The sequence below is a fragment of the Poeciliopsis prolifica genome, unplaced genomic scaffold (genome assembly GCF_027474105.1).
Source record: "Poeciliopsis prolifica strain line A6 unplaced genomic scaffold, Auburn_PproV2 SCAFFOLD053, whole genome shotgun sequence".
In the NCBI taxonomy this organism is placed as follows: domain Eukaryota; kingdom Metazoa; phylum Chordata; class Actinopteri; order Cyprinodontiformes; family Poeciliidae; genus Poeciliopsis; species Poeciliopsis prolifica.
In genome coordinates, this window is record NW_026562428.1 from 3,172,434 (window position 1) to 3,198,017 (window position 25,584).

The 25,584-nt window shown below is 42.4% G+C and overlaps 1 protein-coding gene across 7 annotated transcripts in view; it reads left to right on the plus strand.

The window, feature by feature from the left end:
* scn1lab (sodium channel, voltage-gated, type I like, alpha b) overlaps positions 1-25,584 on the plus strand; it is a 31,048-nt gene that overhangs the window by 347 nt on the left and 5,117 nt on the right. The window contains exons 1-27 of one of the 7 annotated variants that reach the window (XM_055059003.1): positions 2,098-2,293; positions 2,557-2,639; positions 3,857-4,176; positions 4,350-4,467; positions 4,676-4,766; positions 5,256-5,384; positions 6,593-6,684; positions 8,093-8,341; positions 9,600-9,663; positions 10,263-10,404; positions 10,527-10,733; positions 11,660-11,938; positions 12,309-12,650; positions 12,798-12,936; positions 13,024-13,262; positions 13,367-13,540; positions 13,650-14,006; positions 14,244-14,759; positions 17,984-18,119; positions 18,905-19,059; positions 19,144-19,317; positions 19,439-19,561; positions 20,985-21,260; positions 22,037-22,090; positions 22,331-22,468; positions 25,107-25,211; positions 25,301-25,571. In XM_055059003.1, the coding sequence (XP_054914978.1) occupies positions 3,910-4,176; positions 4,350-4,467; positions 4,676-4,766; positions 5,256-5,384; positions 6,593-6,684; positions 8,093-8,341; positions 9,600-9,663; positions 10,263-10,404; positions 10,527-10,733; positions 11,660-11,938; positions 12,309-12,650; positions 12,798-12,936; positions 13,024-13,262; positions 13,367-13,540; positions 13,650-14,006; positions 14,244-14,759; positions 17,984-18,119; positions 18,905-19,059; positions 19,144-19,317; positions 19,439-19,561; positions 20,985-21,260; positions 22,037-22,090; positions 22,331-22,468; positions 25,107-25,211; positions 25,301-25,571 (4,837 nt within the window). In that variant the 5' untranslated portion in view covers positions 2,098-2,293; positions 2,557-2,639; positions 3,857-3,909. Of the gene's footprint in view, positions 1-2,097; positions 2,294-2,556; positions 2,640-3,856; positions 4,177-4,349; positions 4,468-4,675; positions 4,767-5,255; positions 5,385-6,235; positions 6,328-6,592; positions 6,685-8,092; positions 8,342-9,599; positions 9,664-10,262; positions 10,405-10,526; positions 10,734-11,659; positions 11,939-12,308; positions 12,651-12,797; positions 12,937-13,023; positions 13,263-13,366; positions 13,541-13,649; positions 14,007-14,243; positions 14,760-17,983; positions 18,120-18,904; positions 19,060-19,143; positions 19,318-19,438; positions 19,562-20,984; positions 21,261-22,036; positions 22,091-22,330; positions 22,469-25,106; positions 25,212-25,300; positions 25,572-25,584 lie in introns of those variants that run through there. The other 6 variants (XM_055059002.1, XM_055059004.1, XM_055059001.1 and 3 more) reach the window with 6 other exon arrangements.

Genomic DNA, 25,584 nt, shown 5'->3' on the forward strand with positions numbered 1-25,584 from the left:
CCATTTTAATTGCCAATTTTGTGTGACGTCATCCTTAAGCGCTTTTTTGTTTTTTTATACATATAAATTAATCCATCAATTGTCGACGCTTCGGTGCTTTTATCTTTTTTTTTTTCCTTATGATATTCCTCCGCTAATTGCGCGCGTGCCAGGCACGTCCAGCATTGTTCCTGCTCATATTTTTCTCCGTCGGTGATGAGGTTTAAAATGTGAAACGAAAGGTGGATGGGTATTTATTTGTCAGTCATTAAAGAGGAAACAGGCCCCCTTGTTTCTCGTCGTGACAAACAAACCTTGTGTGAGGAAAAAATAAAGACGTGCGCGTGCTGGGGAAGAATTATTGTCGAGATCTTTTTGCTTTTTTTTTTTCTTGTTGAAATTATACCCGAGGGTGTGTGACCCAGAGGCTTCATCCAGGTTTCGAACAGGTAGGCGAGACCTACGTGTGAGTGAGGTGACAGGAAAAAAAAAAAAAAAAAAAAAGCTCCTCCGTCTATTTTTGGAAAATCAGTGCGCGTGCGTGCGTGCGCGTGTAAGGAAATGACACGCACATCTGGGAAGGCCACGCCCAGACCCATTCAGAACCACTGGTTCTACTGTCACTTGGAGATCACCTTCCACACGTCCACTTCACTCATTTATAAACTAATCGCTTTTTTCCCTTGTTCGTCATTCTTGAGAGCCGCCATCTTTAAACTCATAATGATGGTTAAGTTTAGAGTATCATAAATAAGGTTCTCTCTCTGTCCGCTTGGCAAGAACGTTCTTTGGGTTTTACGGATCAGCTCATTAGAGGACAGGGAAGTTGGCTTGCGATTCGAAGCTCCTTTAAAGGGCTATTTCACCCACTTTCATAACTATGGAGGCAAAAAGACCCGGCTGTATGGCAAGCCATTTTAACATAAATTAGGTTTTTTCGCTGTTACATTCCAGATATCTCAAATTGTTTTATGATTAGACGTTTTAGCAATTTAATATATCTCTAATTATATTTTGAGTAGACAAAATACCTATTTGAGATCTTTAATTAGATTCTGACTATTCAAAATGACGTCAGATTTACCATTGAGTTGTATGGAGACTTCAATTCAAGATTTCTACGACGAATTACTGAAATACACATTTCAGATATCTACAATTTAATTATGACTAGTCAAAAAGTAAATTCAAGAAATCTCGATTGTAGTTTTGACTAGTCATAATTCAAATCAAAGTTATTTCTAATTAGTCCATAATTCAAGATATCTCAAATGTATTTTTGGATGGGAGAAATGTAGTTTTGACTAGTGGAAATTAAATTACAGATATCTTAAAAGCAAATAATGACTAGACAAAAACTAAATTAGAGATATCTTGAATTATTCAACTTTTCTATTTAAGATATCTTAAATTAACATTCTGACTAGTCGAAATGACATTATTGAAATCTTGAATTAGCAATCTGTCTAGTCAAAGCATCACTGATTTACGTGGCAATTTGAAAGTTTCATAAAATAATGAAAAAACGAAAAAAGATGTTTGAAAAATGGATTGACAATAGTGAAACCCGTAATTGGTTAAGGACTTTTATTTTTTCGGGCCCACTTCCTGTATTGCCCCAAATTCTCTCAGCTTATTTAAAGCCCGTTTCTAGCTGGCTTTAAATAAACCTGTTTTCATGTTGAAATGGATTGACAATGGCAATTTTAGCTTTTCAAAGCTGTTTTAAATACATTCGGTTCGTCGGAAATGAATAAACAGGATTTTTTGCAGATATGATTAGCAGTCTTATAGTTTATGAAGTTTTGCGTTCTCTGCATTTCCAACATTGCCGAGCTCTTTACGGACAATTTTGTGCAGGAAATATAAACTTATCAAACTGTTTGGACAGCACAAAGGGGCTTCACGTCACTCTCAATTCAGATATCTAAAATTGTAATTTTGACTATTGATCATTTCGTTCAAGATATCTTAAATCATAATTCCGGAAACGAGCTCAAATTGGATCATTTGAGCTATCTTGAAAGGAATTTTAAGTAGTCAAAATGGATTTTTAGATATCTAGAACGTATTTACGGTTAGTCAGACGAAACCGAATTTTTGTTAAAACGGCTTGCCATACAGCCTGTCTGCTTCCGTCTCGGTTAGTCTCCCACCTGTGTGCGCGTGGCAAATACCCACGCTCACAGGGCCTTTTTTATTTTAAGCTGTATGGGGTGTTTACTCGTGGGGACGCTTCATCCCGAGGGCGCTTCTCGTTAGTGGCGAATGCGACGCTTTTGAGGTGAACAACATGGCGACAGCTTCTGCTCAGGTATCGTCCCGCTTTCTTCTTTCTGGAAGAGATGAGCGCGCGGAGTTTCTGCCTGGTTGCTAGCTTGTGTTGTCAGCGTGTGGAAACGTTGTGAAAGTCGCTCTAAGGTCACTTTCTCTTAAATTCAGCCAATTAAACGCACCTAGCCGGGGTTTTTTTTCTTCTCCATCTGTGCTGGGTGTCTGTGACAGGTTGAGGCAAAGCCTCAGCAGAAAAATAAGCGACTTTAATCGAGGTTTCCGTTTGTTTGTTTTGGGAGACAGCTGCTTTCCTCTTCTTCAGCACCATGGACAGCGAACCATCTGTCCATGGAAAACCATAGAGAGGAAGACTTCCCCGAGACTCTGTATGTACCCTTTTCACACAATTATTATGTATTTATTATCAGATGCCAAAATAACAAAAAAGAAATTGTTAAAATTGTCCTGGAAATGATTACAATAAATGATAATGTTGTCATTTTGAGATCATTTTTAGCCAATATAGTAACATGATAATGTGAGTACACCCACTCAACTTTCTGCTTTCTAAAGCAGAAACCAGAAAACATTTTAAATATCCGAAATACAGCAAAACAACAATAATCAAAATGGATTACGAAATGTCTGTGACCACATTTGTATTTTAAAAAAATAATAGTTATTCATCTTAAACAGGAAAAACAGGCACTAGTGGCAGGTAGTGCCATACTGGTTGTCAAATACTATCTCAAAATGGCGGCTTTTCAGCAACACTAAAAGGGAGCATCTCTGACGATTGTTGTGAAGGTTCACGCTCATTTTCATTTGAGATGTGCTCAATGGATCGATTGCTGATCACTTACTGACTGCGTCTGGTTGTTCGTATTGGCTGTCTGTCTGTCTTTGAAACAGAAACACCCATTGACTGACGGCGTGCGACGAATCAAGCAGAGATCACTTCTTTTGAGTCCTGGCCAATGGGGAGGATTCTAGAAATAAAACTGCACACACAAGGGGAAGCACCAAGCAGCTGCTGATAATGGCTCACTAGGGTTTTTATTTTTCTGCTCTTTTGTTGAGGAACTTGTTTGTGTGTCTTCTCACCACATGTCCTGCGGGAGAAAACCGGGCCTGGGTGTTGACAGTGGTCACAAAAATGGCAGCCGCTCACCGCGCCAGTTCATTTTAAATGTTTTTGATGTGGTTTCAGTGTTTTCCTGTTCTAATCTGAAGCCGTCTACTAGTTAATTACTGGAGGACAAAATGTCCTTTGAATGGTCCCTGACATGTAATATACAAATACACTTGAACTTACTGTATAATATTTCTCCTCAGTAAGACTAATGCGAAGCGGTTCATGTTCACATCATCAGTCATCAGTTATGAAACCGAACATGTTCAGATCGTTGTGTTCAACAGAAAGGCAACCAGAGTGTTAGTCACTCTGAAGCATTAGCATGTGAAACCGGCTCACTGCGTCCTTGTTTCTCACTCCTAATATCTGTGGTGGCAGGTTCTCTTGTCAAAATAAGAGCTTTTAATAGAGCAGTGATGACAACAACCCGGTGTTTTGCACCCCCCCCCCCCCCTTGTTTCTTCGCAGCTCTCTTCCATAGCTGAGCCCCTCGCTGCCCTCTGAAGGAGCAGGATGACAAGATGGCGCAGCTGCTTGTACCGCCCGGACCAGACAGCTTCCGCCCCTTTGTCCCCGAGTCGCTGGCGGCCATCGAGAGGCGCATCGCCGAGGAGGAGGCCCGGCGACCCCGGGCGGAGCGCCGCAGCGACGACGACGATGAAAACGGGCCCAGGCCCAACAGCGACCTGGAGGCGGGGAAGTCCCTGCCCCTCATCTACGGGGACATCCCTCCAGGCCTGGTGTCAACCCCTCTGGAGGACCTGGACCCCTTCTACAGCAACCAGAAGGTCTGTTTCATTCGCGCTCTGCAAGAGAAAACGCATTCCCATCATAACATTCATTTGTCCTTCTGATTAAGGACATGTGCAAGGTGTCTGTGTTTACGGTCATTGTGCATCACATTCTGTACAATGTTTTCAATGCAATCTTAATCATTTGGGTCTTTTTTATTGTCTTTCAGACCTTCATAGTATTGAATCGTGGGAAGACAATCTTCCGTTTCAATGCCACTTCTGCCTTGTACATCCTAAACCCCTTCAACCCTCTGAGGAGGATAGCTATTAAAGTTTTAGTGCACTCATATCCTTTCAGAGTTTACGGTGGACGCGGCTCGATTTGGATTAAAGGGGCTTATGAGACAAAAGAGGGAGTTAAAGGAGCTGCCGGTAAAGATTGTGTGGCTCCGAATGCTTTGTTGATCAGCTCATCAGTGTTAGTTTAAATGCTGTCTGGTTTTATTGTTCTTTCAATCTGTCAATTTCCTTGTGCACCTTGACTTTGCTTCTACGATGTTCAGCATGTTGATCATGTTCACCATCCTGACCAACTGTGCTTTCATGACCCTGAGTAACCCCCCAGAGTGGGCAAAGAATGTAGAGTAAGTACACAGATGTCCACTAAGATTGAAATGGGTTTACATTTCTCAACATGTCACTCATTCGTTTATCAATGTCACATCAAGCTAAGTGTTTAGTTTGTGAACTACTCAGCTACTGAGAGTAACAAAATATTCAACTTGCCAAAATATTTAGTTTGAAGCCAAGTAATTAGCTAACAAAATATTAATTATAATCAACACAACAAACCCATGCTGCACTTTTTAGATTTTTATCATTTTTCTTTCACGTCACATTTATTCACCACTTTGTGTTGGTCTGTGACATTATCTCCCAGTACTTGGCACTGAAATTTGTGATTGTCAAAAGGGGGGATGCATTCTTTTGCAACGCACCGTGTGCAACACGAAGGTTGAATTCCGCTCTGTGTCTGACTTAGCTTCTCTCTGTCTCGTTGCCGGCTGCAGCCAGATCCAATTTTTCTCTCTGCGTGTGTTTTCATTTCCTCTCCTCCTCACCTTGCTGTCCAGGTACACATTCACAGGGATTTACACCTTCGAGTCCCTAATAAAGATCCTGGCCAGGGGCTTTTGTGTGGGGAAGTTCACCTTCCTGCGGGATCCGTGGAACTGGCTGGACTTCAGCGTCATCCTCATGGCGTAAGTATGACCACGAAGTCTTGTTAGGATCGTCTTAAAATGATCTGCCACAGATTAAGCAGTCAAAAGTTTTTAATGCTAATCGACCCAGAAGATAGATAGGTAGATAAATTGCAAAGAGAATGTAATTTGAAGCTTTGTAGTGGAGCTTTTGAAAGCATGGCTAGGAATCATAAATGTACTCTGTCATAATGGATGTGAGCCCCTAAAGCACGCACATCGGCCCATATTTGAATCACGCCTCAGCGATTCCAGCTACTTGTCTTTAAAGTGCAAGACAAAGCCTGGAGTGTTACAGTCACGCTCTTTTGTTGGTAAAGATTTTGCATCTCCTACATTCTACCATGTGGAGATGCACCGATCAGAGTTTTATGGCTCATTTCAAATCTCTTGGGAGTTTGCTTTCAAAGGTTAAGACGCTAACGCTAATGCATTTCCGTTGACCATACAGCTTCACAATCTGATAAATTTGTTGAAGAGGATCCTTCAAATTTTGAAACGTTTTGGCTCGAGGATGGAGGAGTGTTTTTTTTTTTTGGGCTGTACTGAAAATGGTTTATTTTACAAAACTGCCATGGAAGCTCTTTTTTCACATCACACGAGTCACGTGATTGACAACCGGATGTTACTATTGGAGGAAACCACAGAGACGAAGTTGACAGAAAGTAGTTGGGCGATGATGTTTTTCAGTGATTTTAATTATCTAATGGCAACGCCACAATTGCAAGATTGTATTTTTTCCACCAAATTCTGTGCACATTTGTATTGGACTATTTCTCCCATGTGTTATGACTAGAGCAGTAGGTTTGCCTGTGCATTGCTTTGCAGTAACTGTGCATTTGATCCTGCAGGTATATAACAGAGTTTGTAAACCTAGGCAATGTTTCAGCTCTGCGCACATTCAGAGTTTTGCGAGCTTTGAAAACTATCTCAGTAATCCCAGGTAAGGGCGCCAGCGCCTGCTGCCAGCAACTCCTGCCATTTGTCCTCTGTGTGTGACCGTTTGCCGTCCCCCTCCCCCTCCTTCCTGCCCCCTCCTCTCCCCGTGGTCCTCCTTGTTGTCTCGTAACGCCTCGTGTGTGGATGTCTGATCTGTGTATGTGCGTACGTATGTGGGGTGTGTGTCCTACACCTTTCCCCCTCCTACCAAAACCCGTCCTCCCCTTCCTCCTACCTCCCCCTTTCCCTTCCACTGCATTCCCTTACAGATATGTCACAGAGTTTGTGGACCTGGGCAATGTCTCAGCACTGCGAACCTTCAGGGTTCTGCGAGCCCTGAAAACAATTTCAGTCATCCCAGGTGAGAGAGCCATCAAAGCCCAATAAGGTTAACATACAGCGCTAACGGCTAACCGACATTTCGCTAACATTCAAACCCATGCGCCCGCCCCGCCCCTGCCCCCTCCTCTCAGCTCATCTCACTATAGCTAAGCCTGACGACGCTTGTCGCCGTCCCTCATGCTGCCTTCGTCCCAAGGCCAGTAAAAGCTGGAATCTGGCTCCAATCTGCACAGATTGACAGGATTCTCGGCTTTTAAGACACATCCTTTAAGGCAGAATTCTTTTTGGTTGAAATCTATTCTTGCCTTGGGAGCCTTCCAAGTAGCGTTTGTGCACTATTTCTTTCTTTCCTTTTTTGCATGAGACATTGCAAAAACCAATTTTCTTGTGGCAAGCTCTTTTGTGTGTGTGCAGGGTTCCTCCTTACCTTGTTTTCCTGTGCATGTCTTGTTCAATGTTGTGTGTTTTTATTGTAAAAATGCACAGTGAGTGGTACGAAATGGTACTTCTCATCACAAACTAACACAACACACATAGCTAGGTCCAGAAGTTCACATACTCATACATTAATTGGGTGTCATGATAGGTTTTGTCTTATGATGCATTTCAGCCTTTTTTTTCCGTCTTTGAGATAAATGAAACGATTTAATAAAATCGTTTCATTTAAATTGAATACAAGTGATCTTTAAATGGTTAAAAAATACACATGAACAAGTACATGCACCCTCGATACTTGTTTAAGAAGTTGTACATCTAACTCTATATTTGAAAATTCATCATCATTGAATTGCGAGGGGGAAAAAAAGCAACTCGAGTGCATCATGTATGACTCCCAATCAGTGACACTCATGTTTGATGAGTGTGTATGACCTCATGAATGGCCCAGTAACGCGGCGTTAGATCATTCCTTAAAGGTGACTGTAACCAAATATCTACTAAATAGCTGTTTAAAACAAATATTTAGAGGTAGTAATTTAGATTATCAGCATTTTTAGGAACATAGACGGACGTTTAATCACATGAACCTATACGTTTGCTTTAGTCTGACTTTAAATTCTCTTGGTTTTGGCTTTGCTGCACTACAAAGCACACAGAACCAGAACCTGTACATTTGTTTTCTACATTAAGAAACCAATAGAAGCTGTAGCAACAGGACATTATGAGAAGGAAAATGAGTCAATACTGGAGGGCAAAAGTATTCAGACCTCCACTTATTTTTTTTAGATCCATCAGTGGATTTTATTGGAATATTTTATAAGTTTCAAAAAACAAAACTGAGCAAAACAAAAACTTTGTCACCTTGATTCCTGGATGACAGCAAATAATTCATACAGAAACATTCACTGCCTGCTACTGTAATTTCTTCATAACTATGTCTTTTCTGGTCAAACTGCGATTAATTAACTTTGCCCGACCTCCCGGTTTAGGCCTGAAGACCATCGTTGGCGCTCTGATCCAGTCGGTGAAGAAGCTGTCGGACGTGATGATCCTCACCGTGTTCTGCCTCAGCGTCTTCGCTCTGATCGGCCTGCAGCTCTTCATGGGCAACCTGAGGCAGAAGTGCGTGCGCGTGCCGAACTTCAGCAACGCCAGCAGCAGCAACTCCAGCATCACGGGCAACGACACGGGCCTGTTCAACACCACGCTGAACTGGACCGAGTTCATCAGCGATGAGAGTAAGCCAGCATGCAGCGGCGTTAGTTTAGACGCAGCAATTTGCGAGTCGCCGGGCGGATAATCGTCCTGACAATGAGAGCCTTTGCTCTTCGCCCCCTCACCAGCAGCCGTCATTCTCTCGTAGCCCATCTGTGTGGCATGAGCAGCCTAAAGTGCTGCAGGAGAGTGAGTCACTGACCGCCTAGCGGGACACCAAGGAGACACGCACCGGCTACTGACAAGCCGAGGCAGAGCTGCAGAAAACAAGGCGACAGAGGCAGACAAAGCTGATTAGAACCAAGTTGTTGGGATGAAGCTCAGCCGCTGGAGCGGGCCGAGATTTTAATTTACTGCCAGAGAAACAAGAAAATTCTAAGAAGAAATCCAATCTACGCGGATATAAAAAGTGGATCTGCATGTAAAATTATTTACATCTGCTGAGTTTATTCAGATTTTCTTGATATTTCTTCCACAATTTTCATGTAATGATTTTATGTAACAGACCGACACAAAATAGTCCGTGATGATGAAGTGGAAGGAAAATACTCACCTTGCTAAAATAATGTTCCAAGTCATTTTTGCCAAAATGATTTTGAAAAAATTTTTTGGGGGGCCAAAATATGACTTAAACCATTTATCTTAGGAAGGTGAGAAAATGTGACATCGTTTTAAAATTGCTTCACAAAGAACGATTTAAAAAATGTGGCATTAATTTGTTTTCAGCCCCCTTTATTCTGAAAACTTTAAATTAAACCCACTGCAACCAAATTGCCTTGAATAATCAATTATTTCATAAATACAGTCCACTTCTGTGTACCAGTATAAATGTTTACTGACACACAGGATAAATCAGAAAGACCCAAGAAACGCAACAAACAGCTCTGGGAAAATTCATTCTCCGTATAGTGAAAAGGAGTGTTTGGGGGACGATGTTTCCTAGATTTTTCCTAGATGTCAAAAAATTGGTTTACACAGCCCAAAAGAAGCAAATGTAATTGATCCGATATTGGCTGAACAAAAAGGCACATTTCAGATTTAATATTTTACTGTAAACCATGTCTAATTTCTTCTCATTCAGCTGCTTGTATTGATCTTTCAACTGAAACACTTCAAAACATCACAAGACGTGAAGACGCTTGAAGTAGTCATAATATTTCTGCATAGCTGCGTATTAATCCTCACTCACAAAAGCCGCAGGATGCCTGTTCAGCTCTGTCTCTTTAATATCCTGTATGATGCGTCTCAGACTGTTGTCCCGCTGTCTGCCCTCCTCTGTAGGTAATTACTATCACCTCCCTGGCCGTAGGGATGCTCTGCTCTGTGGAAACGGCAGCGGCGCCGGGTAAGACTTGACATGTTTTATTTATGTGGCCAATTAGACGCACAGCAAAGCGGAGCAGACCGAGTTAAGAGTGGATTCCAGAAAGTGCAGCAAGCTTCCAAACTACTGGCTAATATTGACTCGTTCTAATGTACTGGGTTTGCTGGTTCATACGTAGAAAGACAGCTTTTGTTTTCAAGATAAAACATGGCTTTGCTTCAGAGATGGAAGTAGTGTGAGTTACAGTTGGTCATTCAAAAGAAAAAAACTTGTTGAGGGCACAGGTTTATATTTTTAAACAGGGCTGGCCAAAGCATTTCTAGGGTCCCAAGCATATTTTTATTTGGTCCCCCTATACCAAAATGTCTCCACCAGATGCTTTGTCATTCATAAGCGGTTGCTTACCTCACAGATGTCTTGGGGCGGCTTTGTTTACACATTAGGCGCCCCCTCTTTGAATGACACTCTGCGCAGCTGCCAAGATCAAAAACTGCCACTGGTAATGCGACCAACGGTGTCAATAGTTTTATTTTGTCGGAGTTGCTTGGGTTTCCTGTAAATCTGGCTGGCATTTGCTTCAAATTAAGTCATTTGTAACTTATCCGTTGTGTGTCTTAAAGACTCTGTCCAGAGGGCTTTATGTGTCTGAAAACGGGCCGTAATCCAGACTACGGCTACACAAGCTTCGACACCTTCAGCTGGGCCTTCCTCTCCCTCTTCCGACTCATGACGCAGGACTTCTGGGAAAACCTTTACCAGCAGGTCTGTCAGAAAGTACATTTCACCGTCAGCGCTTACATCATCGTCTTCTGAAATGATGTAGAGAAACGTAAAAGAAGAATAAAAGCCAACGTAGTTTTTCTGCTTTGCTTTGGTGGAATCAGACTTTGCGCGCCGCAGGGAAGCCCTACATGATCTTCTTTGTGCTGGTGATCTTCCTGGGCTCCTTTTACCTCATTAACCTGATCCTGGCTGTGGTAGCCATGGCTTACGACGAACAGAACCAGGCCACCATCGAGGAGGCTCAGCAGAAGGAGGAGGAGTTCCAAGCCATGCTGGACCAGCTGAAAAGGCAGCAGGAGGAGGCGCAGGTAGGAAGCTTCTTCTCCCCCGCCCCCACATTCAACTTTACATCAAGGCAGACATTTTGTTTTTGTTGGTTTGAAAATCGGAACGTATGCAGAACCTACTGAGTGCTCCGATTTGTTTGTTTAGTATTCAGTAGATGCAAAGTGCTGTAGCTGATTCTTTCACCGTGAGGCAGAGTTGCCTTGGAGACCCGGGGCTTTATTGTTTGATGTTTACCAGATTGTGAAAGTATTTAATTAAACCCAAGTGCACAAAACATACTCTAAAAATTTTCCATCTTTGTTTATAAAACAAAGATGGAGCCAAAATGGAAAAGATACTGCAGGGAAAATCAATTTTAAACACGTATCTGCTTGACTCTCTAGTTTAGCACGTATTGAAAACATCAGCTTCTTTAATTCAGTGGTGTGTCATTACCTGTAATACACACACTGGGGGCAGACATCTAAATCCTCGTTCCTTCGCTTTGTTTGCATTGTGTTTTGAACCACAGAAAGAAAGAAAAAAAACACATTTCTTGCAGCGAATGCTTAAATACTTGAAGAAGTGCATGACATATTTGGCAGTGCGTTCACTTTCACAGCAGCTGAAGGTTCCAGCTTCAGTTTTATGTGGGAGCAGCTTCTGGCATTTCGTCGAGGCTCTTTCCACGTTGTAGTAAATCAGAAGGAAAATATGTGTGGTGTTTTGTTCAATGCTGTTTTGATCCTAAGATTTTTGTCTCTCTCTTGTTTTTCGGAAGCAAAGAGAAACTGTTGTACCTCACCATCTGTATCAAATGTTTTGGTTTGGGTGAAAACGTTCAAGACGTCCATTTATAGAAAGGCGTTGAGGCTGATTCAGCTCTTCATGCCAGGCTCTCTCCTCCGCTCCGAGACAGGCGCCGGGTCTCCATGACAACTGTCTCTGTGCTCTGATTGGCTGGCAGGTTGCCGCGGCAGCAGCCACGGAGAGCGCCGAGTACAGCGGGAGAGGAGGCCCCACCTCCGAGTCCTCCTCGGGGACGTCCAAGCTGAGCTCGAAAAGCGCCAAGGAGCGACGCAACAGGCGGAAGAAGAGGAAGCAGCGCGAGGAGGAGGAGGAGAGGGGCATGTGCGACAAGTTCCACAAGTCCATGTCCGAGGACAGCATCAAGAGGTCCAGCTTCCGCTTCTCCATCGATGCCAACCGCCTCTCTTATGAGAAACGATGCTCCTCACCCAACCAGGTAGGTTCCAACTTTACAGGGCAGATCCACAGGGATCAGCTGTTTTAATGAAACTTGACAAGTGAAAAGACAAATCCCAGCAAAGTATTCACACTCCCTGAACATTTTCATGTCACAGCCACAACCTTTTATTCATTTTTGGCAGGATTTTGTGTTATAAATCTTTCTTTCACATACAAATAAATGATTGTAGAAACTAACATGAACCGTGAAACAGAAAAAATCAGCTAAGGATGCAAATATTGAAATAATATTTTCTTATTTGTGCTTGTATTCTGACTTGAAAGATTTTTACAACAACCTGTTGCACAAACTGGATTTTGACTGGCCTACAAATCCCAGTAACTCCACATTTCCTGCGTCTCTCTAGTCTCTCCTCAGCATCCGCGGTTCCCTCTTCTCGCCGCGGAGGAACAGCCGCGCCAGCCTCTTCAGCTTCCGTGGCCGAGCCCGCGACATGGGCTCCGAGAACGACTTCGCCGACGACGAGCACAGCACCTTCGAGGAGAACGACAGTCGCCGAGGGTCCCTGTTCGTGCCGCGGCGCCTGGAGCGGCGCTGCAGCGCCGTCAGCCAGACCAGCTTGGGCGCGCCACGGATCGTGCTGCCCGCCAACGGAAAGATGCACTGCTCCGTAGACTGCAACGGCGTGGTGTCGCTGGTCGGTGGGACACCTGTAACAACTTCCCCTGTAGGTCTCCTGCTGCCTGAGGTGACTTTATTGTTTTATGGGTTATGATTTTAACATTTCCCTCCTAAGCATTTGGTTTGTTCGCGTTGGTTTACTGCAACTTTTTCTACTAATTTCCAACAGCTAAACCAGTTTTGGGCTGATCGAGATTTTCTTATTTTTTTATAGGGAACAACAACAGACACTGAGATGAAGAAGCGCCGATCGGGATTCCTCCAGCCTTATGTGAAAGAGGACTATTTAGATGAACCAGGGGGGCGCCAGAGAGCCATGAGCGTGGCCAGTATCCTCACCAACACCATGGAAGGTCAGCATCTTTCTGCGCTTCTCGTTTCAAGCTTACTTTTTTCACTTTTTGTTGATTGATTTTCAAAGAACACTCCTCCTTTTCCAGAGCTGGAGGAGTCGAGACAGAAGTGCCCACCCTGCTGGTACAGATTCGCCAACACCTGCCTGATTTGGGACTGTTGTCCGGCCTGGCTTAAAATCAAAGAGTTTGTCAGCATGGTGGTCATGGATCCCTTTGTGGATCTAGCGATCACCATCTGCATTGTCCTCAACACTCTTTTCATGGCCATGGAGCATTATCCCATGACCGACGAGTTTGACACCCTCCTTTCAATCGGAAACCTAGTGAGTGTTTGCTACACTTAATGTCGTAAAGAATTTTGCGAATCTTTTTGCCTTCCTTTCTAAATGCAGATTTGGGCTCAGCTTTTTCTTTCTGCTCATTTTAGGTGTTCACAGGGATCTTCACGGCAGAAATGTGTTTCAAGATCATCGCCCTGGATCCCTACTATTACTTTCAGGAGGGCTGGAACATCTTTGATGGCATCATTGTCAGTCTCAGTCTTATGGAGCTTGGCTTGGCTAATGTAGAAGGCCTGTCTGTGCTCAGATCCTTCAGATTGGTAAGATTAGCATTTTATTTAAATATCTATGACGACAGGTGTCATGTAAAATTGAAAGACTGCTTTATATTCCTCCCTTACATGAACTGTAATTTGTGTCTCTAAACAGCTGAGGGTCTTCAAGCTAGCCAAGTCGTGGCCCACTCTGAACATGCTGATCAAGATCATCGGTAACTCGGTGGGCGCTCTGGGCAACCTGACGCTGGTGCTGGCCATCATCGTGTTCATCTTCGCCGTGGTGGGCATGCAGCTGTTCGGCAAGAGCTACAAGGAGTGCGTGTGCAAGATTGCGGACGACTGCGAGCTGCCGCGCTGGCACATGCACGACTTCTTCCACTCCTTCCTCATCGTGTTCCGGGTGCTGTGCGGGGAGTGGATAGAGACCATGTGGGACTGCATGGAGGTGGCGGGGCAGACGATGTGCATCATCGTCTTCATGATGGTCATGGTGATCGGAAACCTCGTGGTACAAACTGTTTTCTGTGTTGAAGGTTCTGATCTCTTCAGAAGAGGATTAGGGCAGCACAAAGGAAAAAAAAACAGTATTTTTTTTTTCTCAGATATCTGACATTTTTTAAATAGAATTTCTTCTTTAATCTCAGACTTCAGAAAAATAATCATTTCTGATCATTTTAATCCTTTTCCGTAGGTTTTAGTCTTTTTTTTCGTGACCATTATTCTTCACCTATAACTTTCCTTCCAGGTCCTAAACCTTTTCCTGGCCCTCCTCCTGAGCTCGTTCAGCGCAGACAACCTGGCGGCCACCGACGACGACAGCGAGATGAACAACCTCCAGGTCGCCGTCGGCCGCATCCAGCGGGGCATCTCCTACGTCAAGGCCAAAGCGCGGCAGTTCCTCCAGAGCCTCTGCTTCGACGGCGGAAAGGGTTCCGGCCTGGCCGAAGAGAGCAAACCCCTGGACGACCTGCAAAGCAACGGAAAGGGGATCTGCATTTCTAACCACACGCCACTGGAGATCACCAAAGACCCCAGTGGGGTATACATGATGGAGGGCAACGGGAAGCCAGGGGGGCTGGTGGTTGGGGTGGGCGGAGACACCACGGTCAAGTACCCAATGGAAGAATGCGACTACATGTCCTTTATCCACAACCCCAGCCTTACGGTGACCGTGCCCATCGCCGTGGGCGAGTCGGACTTTGAAAACCTGAACACGGAGGATTTCAGCAGCGACTCTTCTGACGTGGAGGGCAGCAAAGAGGTAAGACAGCTGACCACGCGGCTGACGTCTCCGTCAGTTTTAGAAAATCACATTTTCTTAAAGCTTGATTAAATCTGCATCATTTAACGCGTAATACAAATGAGAGCGTGAATACATAAAGGTTTGCATAGAAATGGCCTTTTCAGACAATCATCTGACAGTCAAGTAGTTTGAAAATAACACAAGTGCTGAATCATGTACATGCATCATGTTGTGCTAATGGAGTCTTATCTCAAGCCTAGATTCCTGGCAGCCATGACAGCCAAAAAGAGACTCAAATTAGTCTTTGTCCAGAATAACAGGTTTATGTTTTATCATCAAGCTGCATGACTCACTGTTTTGGAGAGGGCTGCTTTACCAGTAAGCTTTGTAAACACATATTTAAGTCTTATCTAACGGCATAATTAGAGTGATTTATGCCTTTATGTTTAAATAAATTTTCTCACATTTGTCTCAATATGACCACAAATGTCCCTGTTTATATTTTATGTGTCAGACCATCACAGAGTAGAGAATAATTGTGAAAAGTTAAACTGATCACATGAGGTAAAGTCAGGTGGCTCTGATGGTTTTCACAATTCTGAACTGCTTTATATCCCACAAAAGTCGAAGATGCATAGAAATATGTGGCTGTGCTGTAGGTAAAACTTCTGGAGGATGAATACGACACATTTTCCAGTTAACCTTTTTTGCCACTGCTTGCCTTTTGTGTCCGAGCTGAAAGCCTGATTTGCTGTCGAGCGTCGTCAGGCTGACAGAGCATCGGGACTGAGTTCCCTGGTGACGGGAATCTGTCACTGTGGGTGTGGTGCCAGTTCCCTGTGATTCAAAACAACCCAGGAGTCTATTTCTGGCCATGACACCACACGCGCCACGCATGGATCATTTGTCTGACTTCACTGCTGCTCTTTACATTGTGTATGCTAAAAGATGTGTATTTGCTTAGCGACACCAGCATGTGTTTACTGAATATAACCAGTGAATAGATTTTGTTTCTATTTGTGTCTCTGAGATGATTAAATCTTCTAACTGTTACCTTATAGTACGGCCAGTGTCATGAGGCTATGTGCTGGCGTTGGTGTGTATAACTCACTCTTTAACCCCTCCTCGTTTGTTATTCCAGCTGTTTCACAGACGCTCTCAAGGTTTTCAGTGAGAAGAGAATTGTAAGATCACTTTATTGCACTAACCATGAGGACTGCCTATGCCATTTACAGACAAACATATTTTTCTCATACCTTCAATGGATTGCCCATTTTCGTTCTTTGCCTGGTCTGCCCTCCGTCCCCCCCAACCCCACCACCCCACCTTCACTGTCTTTGCTTTATTATCCCCCTCCCCTGCCCCATTCAGCAGCACACCCAATGCTGTGATCATTTTCTTTTCCCTTAATCCCCTTTCCCCTCTCATAATTAACCTCAAGGCATCAGGCTGTATTGCAGTTACAAACCATTTAATGAATGAGCACCTTTTTATATCCATTGATAGACAAACCCATCAAGCATAATGTTTGCTTTTGGTTTCATTGCTTGGTTTTTGACTTGGTTTTGGGACTTGATTGGCATCCAACACTCTGAGCTTGAGAATGAAGGAAGAGAGGAGGCGGAGGAGAATGTGCAGTAGACAAGAAGGAATGGAGGAATGAATTTTGCTGCGGTTGGACAAAATTCATTTGTCTGGCTCAGACCCCATGCATACACACATTGAAAATCTGTATGTATTTACCTGTGTGACCTGAACTGTAGTGGAATGATGAAAGATTCAAGTAAATTTTCATAAACATGAATTAAAAAAAAAAAAAAACTTTTTGCAGAGTTTCAAAAGAGATAACACAGTGCTGATTGTTATAATACTACAGACAAGAGTATTAAGAAGAATCTCAAACAAAAAATTATGTAAACACAATTAATTAGCATTTGGCTTTGATCCTTGTGTTATCCACTTTTGTCTCACTGTGATTACATCATGTTAAAAAAAGGTACTTTCCTAAAAAAATAAAATACATTTTAAAAATCTGCTAGTTTTCAGCTGTAAATGTGAGGCAAACAGCTAAAACAGATTTGTTTGTGCCGAAGGAGAAGTGGAGAGTTGGAGGGGAAAACCCTTACATGAAAACAATGCACTTGCAAGCAGCATGCTTCCATCATTCCCATGCCGTATTAGCTGGGTCCCACGGCAATCAGGGCTGCTGCACTGTCTAGGTTTACTTGTTCCAATACCCTCAACATCAGAGACCCCCGACATGAGGCCAAAAAACACCCAAAGAAAACAGACAGAAGGCCTCACGTCACCAAAATGTCTCACAATATGCAGATGATATTAGATTATACATTAGTCAAAGTATTTTAGGCTTTAAAATAACTTTTTTAAAAGCCTGAATCTCGGAGTCACTGTTGTCGTTTTATGTGTTACCTTTACTACCACCAATGAGTACTTGAGTCCTCTATTAGGTTCTGTGTGTTTCTGGGTCTGCATCGGTGCTAATTCGGTAGGTCTTCCAAACAGGAAACACAACACCAACTGCACAGCACATGCTGTGTTTCAAACAGTGCACAGTACTGGTTTTTGCTGGTAAGCTAATGTGGTTATCCGTCTACTTCAACTCAAACAGAAGAAGCTTTTTTACACTGCTTTCAAGGAATGGAAATGATGTGTTTTCATGTCACTGAGAAAAGAGCTCTGTATCCTCATTGGAGTGGCTTTAGATTTACAAAAGAGACTTGGTAAAACTTTCCATCATGTAAGCCACGGAAACCTTTGGAATCGGTGTAACAAACAAATAAGATTTGGGATCTCTTTTTCAGTGGACATGAAAATACTTGACCCCACATTCTGCTTGGTACTATTTCAGGCTTTGATTGATGATGCACTGGAATACTGCATGCACTCGTCCTCAAACTGAGGTCACATCAAACGTACCCACAGTGCATTTCCGTAAACCCAACCTTCTGCCTCAGCGCATAATCTAATTCGAAGCCATCTGGCAAAGCTAACGCCAAAGCCTGTCGGTACATTTGATCGATGCTGCATGCGACGATGATGATGCTAGTTTCAGAAGAGCCCAACTCTGTGAGCTATGAGAGTCTTCTCAGTAAAGGTACGCAATGGAGAGCACATGAACGGAGATTAGCAGCTCACACGGTTGGTTCCTAAAACCAGTGAACATCAATGGTCCCAAGCAGCATCGTGTGACTGTCCTACCGCCTTCTGCTCCGTCCATGCAGAAGCTCGACGTAGATCCCCAACCCCTCAGCTCGTCAGAGGGGAGCACAGTGGATATTCGACCCCCTGGAGACGGGGCTGAATCTGTGGAGCTGGAGCCAGAGGAGTCGTTGGACCCTGAGGCCTGCTTTACAGAAGGTAAGGATGTCGGGGGATTCTAGACCGGGATAGGTGAGCGCATTTTATGTCAAAGAGGAAATCGTTATAACTGCTTTAGCCTAGGTGCGGCCTGTTGCAGCTGAGCGACAGTGAACGCAAATGCTCAGCGAGACAGGCAAGAAATAGTCACCAGGATGGAACGAAAGATGACATTTTGTCTAAAACACCTGCAGTGAATTTGATTTGTGTTACAAATGTCAAAAATGCACTTGCTGCTTTCCAGATCTCTTCTGTTTTTATTTTTTGCTGATTTGCCACACTTGAATGTTTTGATATCAGACAAAGAATAAACACATAAAGCTATTTTCATATGATAATTTGGATTCATTTGGGGACAGAAGTTCACAAGTCACACTCACTCCCATGTGAAGATTTCTCATGTGAAAAAGTGTTTAGCCCCAATTTATCTCTATGCTTGTACCGTGACCATAAGCAGCATGGTGAATCCCAAAGGCTTTGGCACTGATTTCACAGCTGTTTTCTTCATACAGCAATCTTCGTAAAAGATCACTCACCTTACACACACACACACACACACACACACGTAAATCCCAGCAGAAGCATCTTCACGTGGATGGAGGAATGTTTGGATAGCAGGTAGCTTTTCACTGTCACTCAAGATTTGTACAACTGTCTGTAGCAGATTGCTGCTGAGTGAAGGAAATATAACATGAATTGTGGGGATTTTTAGATGGCTTTAGTCAGTTAGGTCAACTTGCACCTTTTCAAATGCCTGTCATCTAATTTCTCGTACTTGTCTGCAGGCTGTGTGAGCAGGTTCCAGTGCTGCCAGGTCAGCGAGGAAGTGGGCTGGTTCAAGAGCTGGTGGACGCTCAGGAAAACCTGCTTTATCATAGTGGAGCACAACTGGTTTGAGTCCTTCATCATCTTCATGATCCTTCTCAGCAGTGGAGCGCTGGTGAGTGTTGAACTCTCTATTCTGGGCTGTTGTTTGGTGTGTGTTTTAGGTCAAAGTTTACACCCCAGAGATTCAATCTTCCAGGCTTTTGAAGACATTTACATTGAGCAGCGGCGGACCATCAAAACAGTGCTGGAGTACGCAGACAAGGTCTTCACTTACATCTTCATCCTGGAAATGCTGCTGAAGTGGGTGGCATATGGCTTCGTTAAGTACTTCACCAACGCATGGTGCTGGCTTGACTTCCTCATTGTAGATGTAAGTATATTAGACTTAAAACCTGATGCTCAACAGGATCTTATTATTCTTTAGTTTCAGAAAAACGAACGGCTTCCTTTGATCCCTCACCCTGCTTGTCTGTGACATTATCGTCTCCCAGGTGTCCTTGGTGAGCCTCGTCGCAACCGCTCTGGGCTACTCTGAGCTCAGCGCCATCAAAACTCTGAGGACACTACGAGCCCTCCGGCCCCTGAGGGCCCTGTCTCGGTTTGAGGGCATGAGGGTAAGAACAGCAGGGACTACAGCGGCACAGAACCATTTTTCTGTAACAATTGTCAGTGAGCAAACTGAAAATATGTTTCTCTTCTATTTATGTCTCTTCCTTTCTAATATACACTCCACTGTCACTTAATCTGTTTGTGATTATTGAGTCAGAATGACTCATAAATGTCCACTAAAATGTATTTTATCAGATATAAAACTCAACCTTTAGAGACTGTGGGTCAATTTGACTTTTTTCCAATTTGTACCCTGTGCTGACATTTCTTCAGCTTCCATTTTCTAAATCAAACCGTTTCAAACCCATTTACTTCAAAATGACTTTGGATTCTCTCAAACCACAGACCAATAAACTAGCCACAGTTTCTATCAAAGGTTTTAGGGAAAGCATTTTTTAAATCAACTACAAAGCTTTCCAGACACCCAGGGTTAAGCTGGCATGTGTTGAAACAAACTCATTTTAAATCAAACATAAACAATTGTAATTGTAGTTTAGTTTAACCTAATATCACAACAGCTTCTGCCCACAATCATAATCTCCACAGTATTTGAATTTGTTGAATTCATTTCTAACAATGTAACTTTTCAACCCGTTAACCTGTTTGCCAGATTGCTTGTTGCTTTTTTTTTTTTTTTTTTTTTTTTCGTTCGCCCACCATTTTATCACAAAACCAAGCATTCCTATCACATCATCCCGTTTCCATGTCGCAACGCTTTCGATCCGGTTTCTTAGCAATTGCTTGTCATCCACAAAAAGGAACGACGACACTGAATAATTTCTGTTCTCATTCTCATGTTTTGATCTCCGTTGTGGCATCCTGTTTTCCAGACAGAATGTTTTTAGATGGCTCGTTAGGGCGCCTGCCTGTAAGACTGCATGCCTACTGCTACTTCTGCTACACATTTCCTCTCCTTGCAATTCAACACAGCTCTTCTGCATGCATGACTTTGCTCACTCTGTCTCAATGGACTACTGTTTATTGATGTCCTCGGCCGTTGGTTTCTGATGTTGCTTGTGTTGTGCCTTTAACCTGTATTTTTTTCTTTGTTGTGTGTCTTTTTTTCATTTACAGTCAAACAAAATGTTGTGACTTCATCCCGCCTCTCTAAGGTTTTTTCTGTTTTGCTTTTTTACCTATCAAAATGTTAAGATTTTTTCACCTGCTCACCTTCTTTGTTCAAATTGTCACCTATAATTTTCCTTTGTAAATATCTGTGTGTGGGGTTAAGTGCTTTATGTGTCCATGCAAAATAGATGACAAATAGCTTTGGATAATTTGCTAAATCTTTGCATAATTTTGATGTTTGTGAGTAAAGTATATACTCTGTGGCTCTACGAAATCAACTAGCAAAGTTTTAAAATCAGATCACTTTTAGCTGAGCCACTACAGACGACTAAATCCAGGCATGTACTTCATCGCCTTCAGGTTGTGGTGAACGCTCTGCTTGGCGCCATCCCCTCCATCATGAACGTGCTCTTGGTTTGCCTCATCTTCTGGCTGATCTTCAGCATCATGGGCGTCAACCTCTTTGCGGGGAAGTACTACCACTGCGTCAACACCACCACAGACGAGCTCTTCCCCATCAGCGTCGTCAACAACAAGACAGAGTGCCTGAATTTGGTGAACAACAGCGCCCGCTGGAAGAACGTCAAAATCAACTTTGACAACGTCGGAGCTGGTTATCTGGCTCTGCTGCAAGTGGTAAGTCTGATTTATGATTAAGAACTGTTTTGATTGGCTGTAAATTTATGTCAAAGTGTCCTTTGGATATAAATGACCTTACTTGTGTCTTCAACATCCTGTCTTATCTTCCATTCTCCTCTCTGAGTTTAAAGAAAGATATTATTTTCTGTGTATTGCGATGTGGTTAGGATGTTTCTTAAATTCCACGTCTGATTGGCTGAGCAGACCTGGTGACGTCTCCTCTCCCAGATGCTCCACCCGTCTTACTATTCAGAACACAGACTAATATCGCTTTTAAAGATTTTGGGAGCAATCAGTTTTTGTGCACTGTAAGCTTTGTCACTTTTGTCAAATTTGAGAGAAGTTCCTGCAAAGTTTTTATTTCTACATGCCTACATGTTTTATTATACCCAGATGTCTTAGATACTTGACTTTGAATACCTACTGTATTTTTTCATATTACCTTTATGTGAACTCTAAAATTTGTTCATCAGATTTTGGTTTTATTCAGAAACCTCTTCCCCTGTAGAAAAAACATGGAATTAATGTAACAAAAATATTTTCTGTTTCTTTTCGACTCATTAAATCAGATAAGAATAGACTTACTGTGTTACTTATAAGCATAGTATTAAATTACATGTACTTAATTTATTGAAAAGTGCACACAATCTCTTTAAAAGATGGAGTGAGACTGCTCCCTAAGAAGGTAGCAATGATAAAACAATAAAAGTCACCTTGTCTTGTTCTCACAGTGAAACCAGAAATGACTAGTCTTCTCCTTTTTTGGCTCTTAGGCGACATTTAAAGGTTGGATGGACATCATGTATGCTGCTGTGGACTCTAGAAATGTAAGGCTCTTGCTGCTTGATGTGGTACTCACTAAAACATTCACATTTCTCACTCCTGATAATGTTTAAAAACCAAAAATATGCCATTTATGCCAGTGCTGAAATTCTATTCTGATAATATGAAAAAAAGTGCAGCTCTTAATTCGAGTACATTCAGTCTATCTTTTTTTCTGACCCCACTTTTGCTTTTTACCTTCCACAATTTCTAAATATCATTTCTCATTTGTTCTTCCTTTGTAGTTGGAGGAGCAGCCTGAGTATGAAGTGAACCTGTACATGTACCTCTACTTTGTGATCTTCATCATCTTTGGCTCCTTCTTCACTCTAAATTTGTTTATTGGTGTCATCATCGACAACTTCAACCAGCAGAAAAAAAAGATAAGTTGCATTTCCTAACAGTCACACACGGGAAAGTTGATTTAAATAGAAACAGAACTGAATTTTATCTACAAATCTGAAAATTTACATATTAGTTTATTGTGAATGAGAACACAAATTAATTTGAGTTGAAGATTTCAAATTGGTGAATATTTCAGTAAAGGAATTGGTAAATTTACTTTGTAGAAATGCAAAAAAAAAAAAAATCATTGTTTGATTGTTGTGTTAAAATACAACGCATTCATGCAAAATCTTACTAAGTGTTTTTGTCTACTCTCCAGTGCAAATATCTTAATTCACTGGAATTAAGATATTTGCAACTAGATAAAGACATCTAGAGTGGATGTTGTTACTGAAAAACAAGAATTTTGTAAGATTCTTACCAAAAATCTTACAAAATTCTTGGTAGGATTTTGTGTTTTTGCAGTGCAGTTAAAATTTGATGCCACAAGAGATCTCTTCATCTCTACTCCTTACATTTCAGTGCTATGGTAAAACTGCTTCTTGTTCCCAACATCAGTGGGCAGAGGCAGCAATAGTTTTGAAAAGTCTGGCATTTCTGACAACACGCTGAAGAGCAAATGGTTGCTTACCTGCTATTAACGTCGACACGGGCGCCTTTTATTTCACTCTGCGTTGTTGCCATTTTCGAAACGAAACAGCAGCAGGTAGCGATGCTGCGTCACTCAGGGCCAAACAGAGGCAGCAGCCTCCACACAGAGCAGCCTGCGCCCCAAATTTAGCTCACAGATGCACAGCTGTGTTCAAGAAAGACACAAACTAATGATCGGCTGCTGCACAGAGAAGGACCTGCAGCAGCCGAGGATCACCGAGGACGCATGAGTCACTGAGAGACACCCCACGTGCCCTCCAAGCATGCAGCCCCAACAGCAAATGCAGTCTGGCATTATGTCTTCTCATCCAGCCAGGACCTAACAAGAAGGACTGGCGACGCCCAAGTGATGGGGGAGGTGAAGAGAGAGGCGGGTGGAGGGCTTGCTCTGTGTCTGCTGCAGGCTGGCCGGATGACTTAACAGAGTCAAGATCAGTCAGAATGGAGCATCCAACCCCACAGACACGGCTTCACACAGATGGTTGACACCAGTCCTCCCTGCAGACATGCACTGCGTGAACTGCATTAGTGACAGCTCAGTTTCTGCGCTGGTTGAAATGTGCGCCAGATGAATATAGTGGAAAAGTATTTTCTTCTTACAGATTTTTCTTTTCTTTCATGCTCGTGTGTTTTAAAGGGGCAATATTATGTGAAATCGACTTTTTTGGGCTTTTCATCGTGTTATAATATTATTCACGCATCAAAATGACCTGGAGTGTTGCTCCTTTTATTCTTCAATGCATGTTTGACAAATCCTTAAATCTCCCGTGGCAGCCATACAGCTGTGCAAAATGCTTGGGTGAACCTAACACCGCCTCCGGACACAGCTCCTCCTCAGAGCTGCGGTTTTCAAGCTTCCACTTCAGAGAGCAACCTTCCCCCGCTCCTGCCCAACTCACCCCCTTCAGACTAGCCAGCAGCAATTAGCAAACACCTGGGGGAATTGGGCATCTACTAAGTTCATTATAGGAACTACTTCTCAGTGACACACTGGTAAAAACATAGTTAATATTGTGATGTCTTCCTGAGTCAGAGCAAGAGTTTTTAAAGAGACAGGAGCCCAATTTAAAATTAAATTTCTTTAAATTACATTTGATATGATTTTTTTTTTATAAGAAACAAAGGTAGTATAGTTACTTCATTATGCTATAAATTAGCACTACATGCCTGGTAAAAACATGCTGCTGCCCTTTGGATCAAGAAAACAGGAGTAGATACAAAGTGGAGTCCCAAGGTCCTAGAAATTCAACATATTTTCTATTTGGATAAAAACAAAAAATGTGTTATAATCATCATTTTCTCTTGATATGTGAGCCAGCTTCATCTTGACTTTCACACTTCCTTTGTTAATCTCATCCTAAAACACCACTATCACCCTTATATAGTCAACACTACTAAATTATTCATGCTTCATTTAATTATTTATACAGCTTGGCGAGAAGCAGGCATAGCTGTGGATTAGAAAGCCTGAGTTTTGTGGTGAGCTGATTTTCTGAACTGGCCGTGTAAACACGTTCTCCTGGAAATCCCTCAATGTGCACCGATCAGCCTGCTTAGGATCGAAACATATCGAATGCTAAACCATTAATACTTGTAACATTGTTTGCTTGACACTATTTTGATGTCTTAAGACTATTATTAACATAGGATTTTAACTAAACTGGGAACAATCCACACACTTTTGGTTATTCATTTGAAGGAAAAATAGAAAATTATGTTTTGCATTCCTTCTTTGTGTCGGCCCCTCACATAAAATTCAAAGAAAACTCATCAAACTTTGTGGTTGTAGCAGAGAAATTGTTAAACGTTTCTAAGTGTACAAATACTTTCGAAATGCAAAACAGAGGACTAGCAAATAGGTGGTGAATGATCGTCCAGATGGTGGACTTTGTGAAAATTCATTTGAAAATACACCTTTTTAATGCGTTTACTTTTAGCTCACTTATATGTTTGTCCCTTTTCTACTTTGCAATGGGAAACATTACAGAGTGAGCTTATAACCAGTTTTTTTTGTTTCTCATTTACTTTGGAGGTCAAGATATATTCATGACAGAAGAACAGAAGAAATACTACAATGCCATGAAGAAGTTGGGATCAAAGAAGCCACAAAAGCCGATTCCTCGGCCGACGGTAAGGCTATACTTTGCTCAGTTAGTATGAAAGGCCTGCAAATGTTGGTGTGAAAAACTAACGGTTTTGCTTTCTTTGTCTTCTTTCAGAATGCATTTCAAGGCTTTGTGTTTGACTGTGTCACAAAGCAGGCATTCGACATTGTAATCATGATCCTCATCTGCCTTAACATGGTGACGATGATGGTGGAGACGGATGACCAAACAAAGGAAATGGACAAAATCCTTTACTGGATCAACCTGGTTTTTATTGTGCTATTCACCGGGGAGAGTGCACTCAAAATGATTTCTCTGCGACACTTTTACTTCACTATTGGCTGGAACATATTTGACTTTGTGGTAGTGATTCTTTCAATTGTAGGTAAGAGAACAAT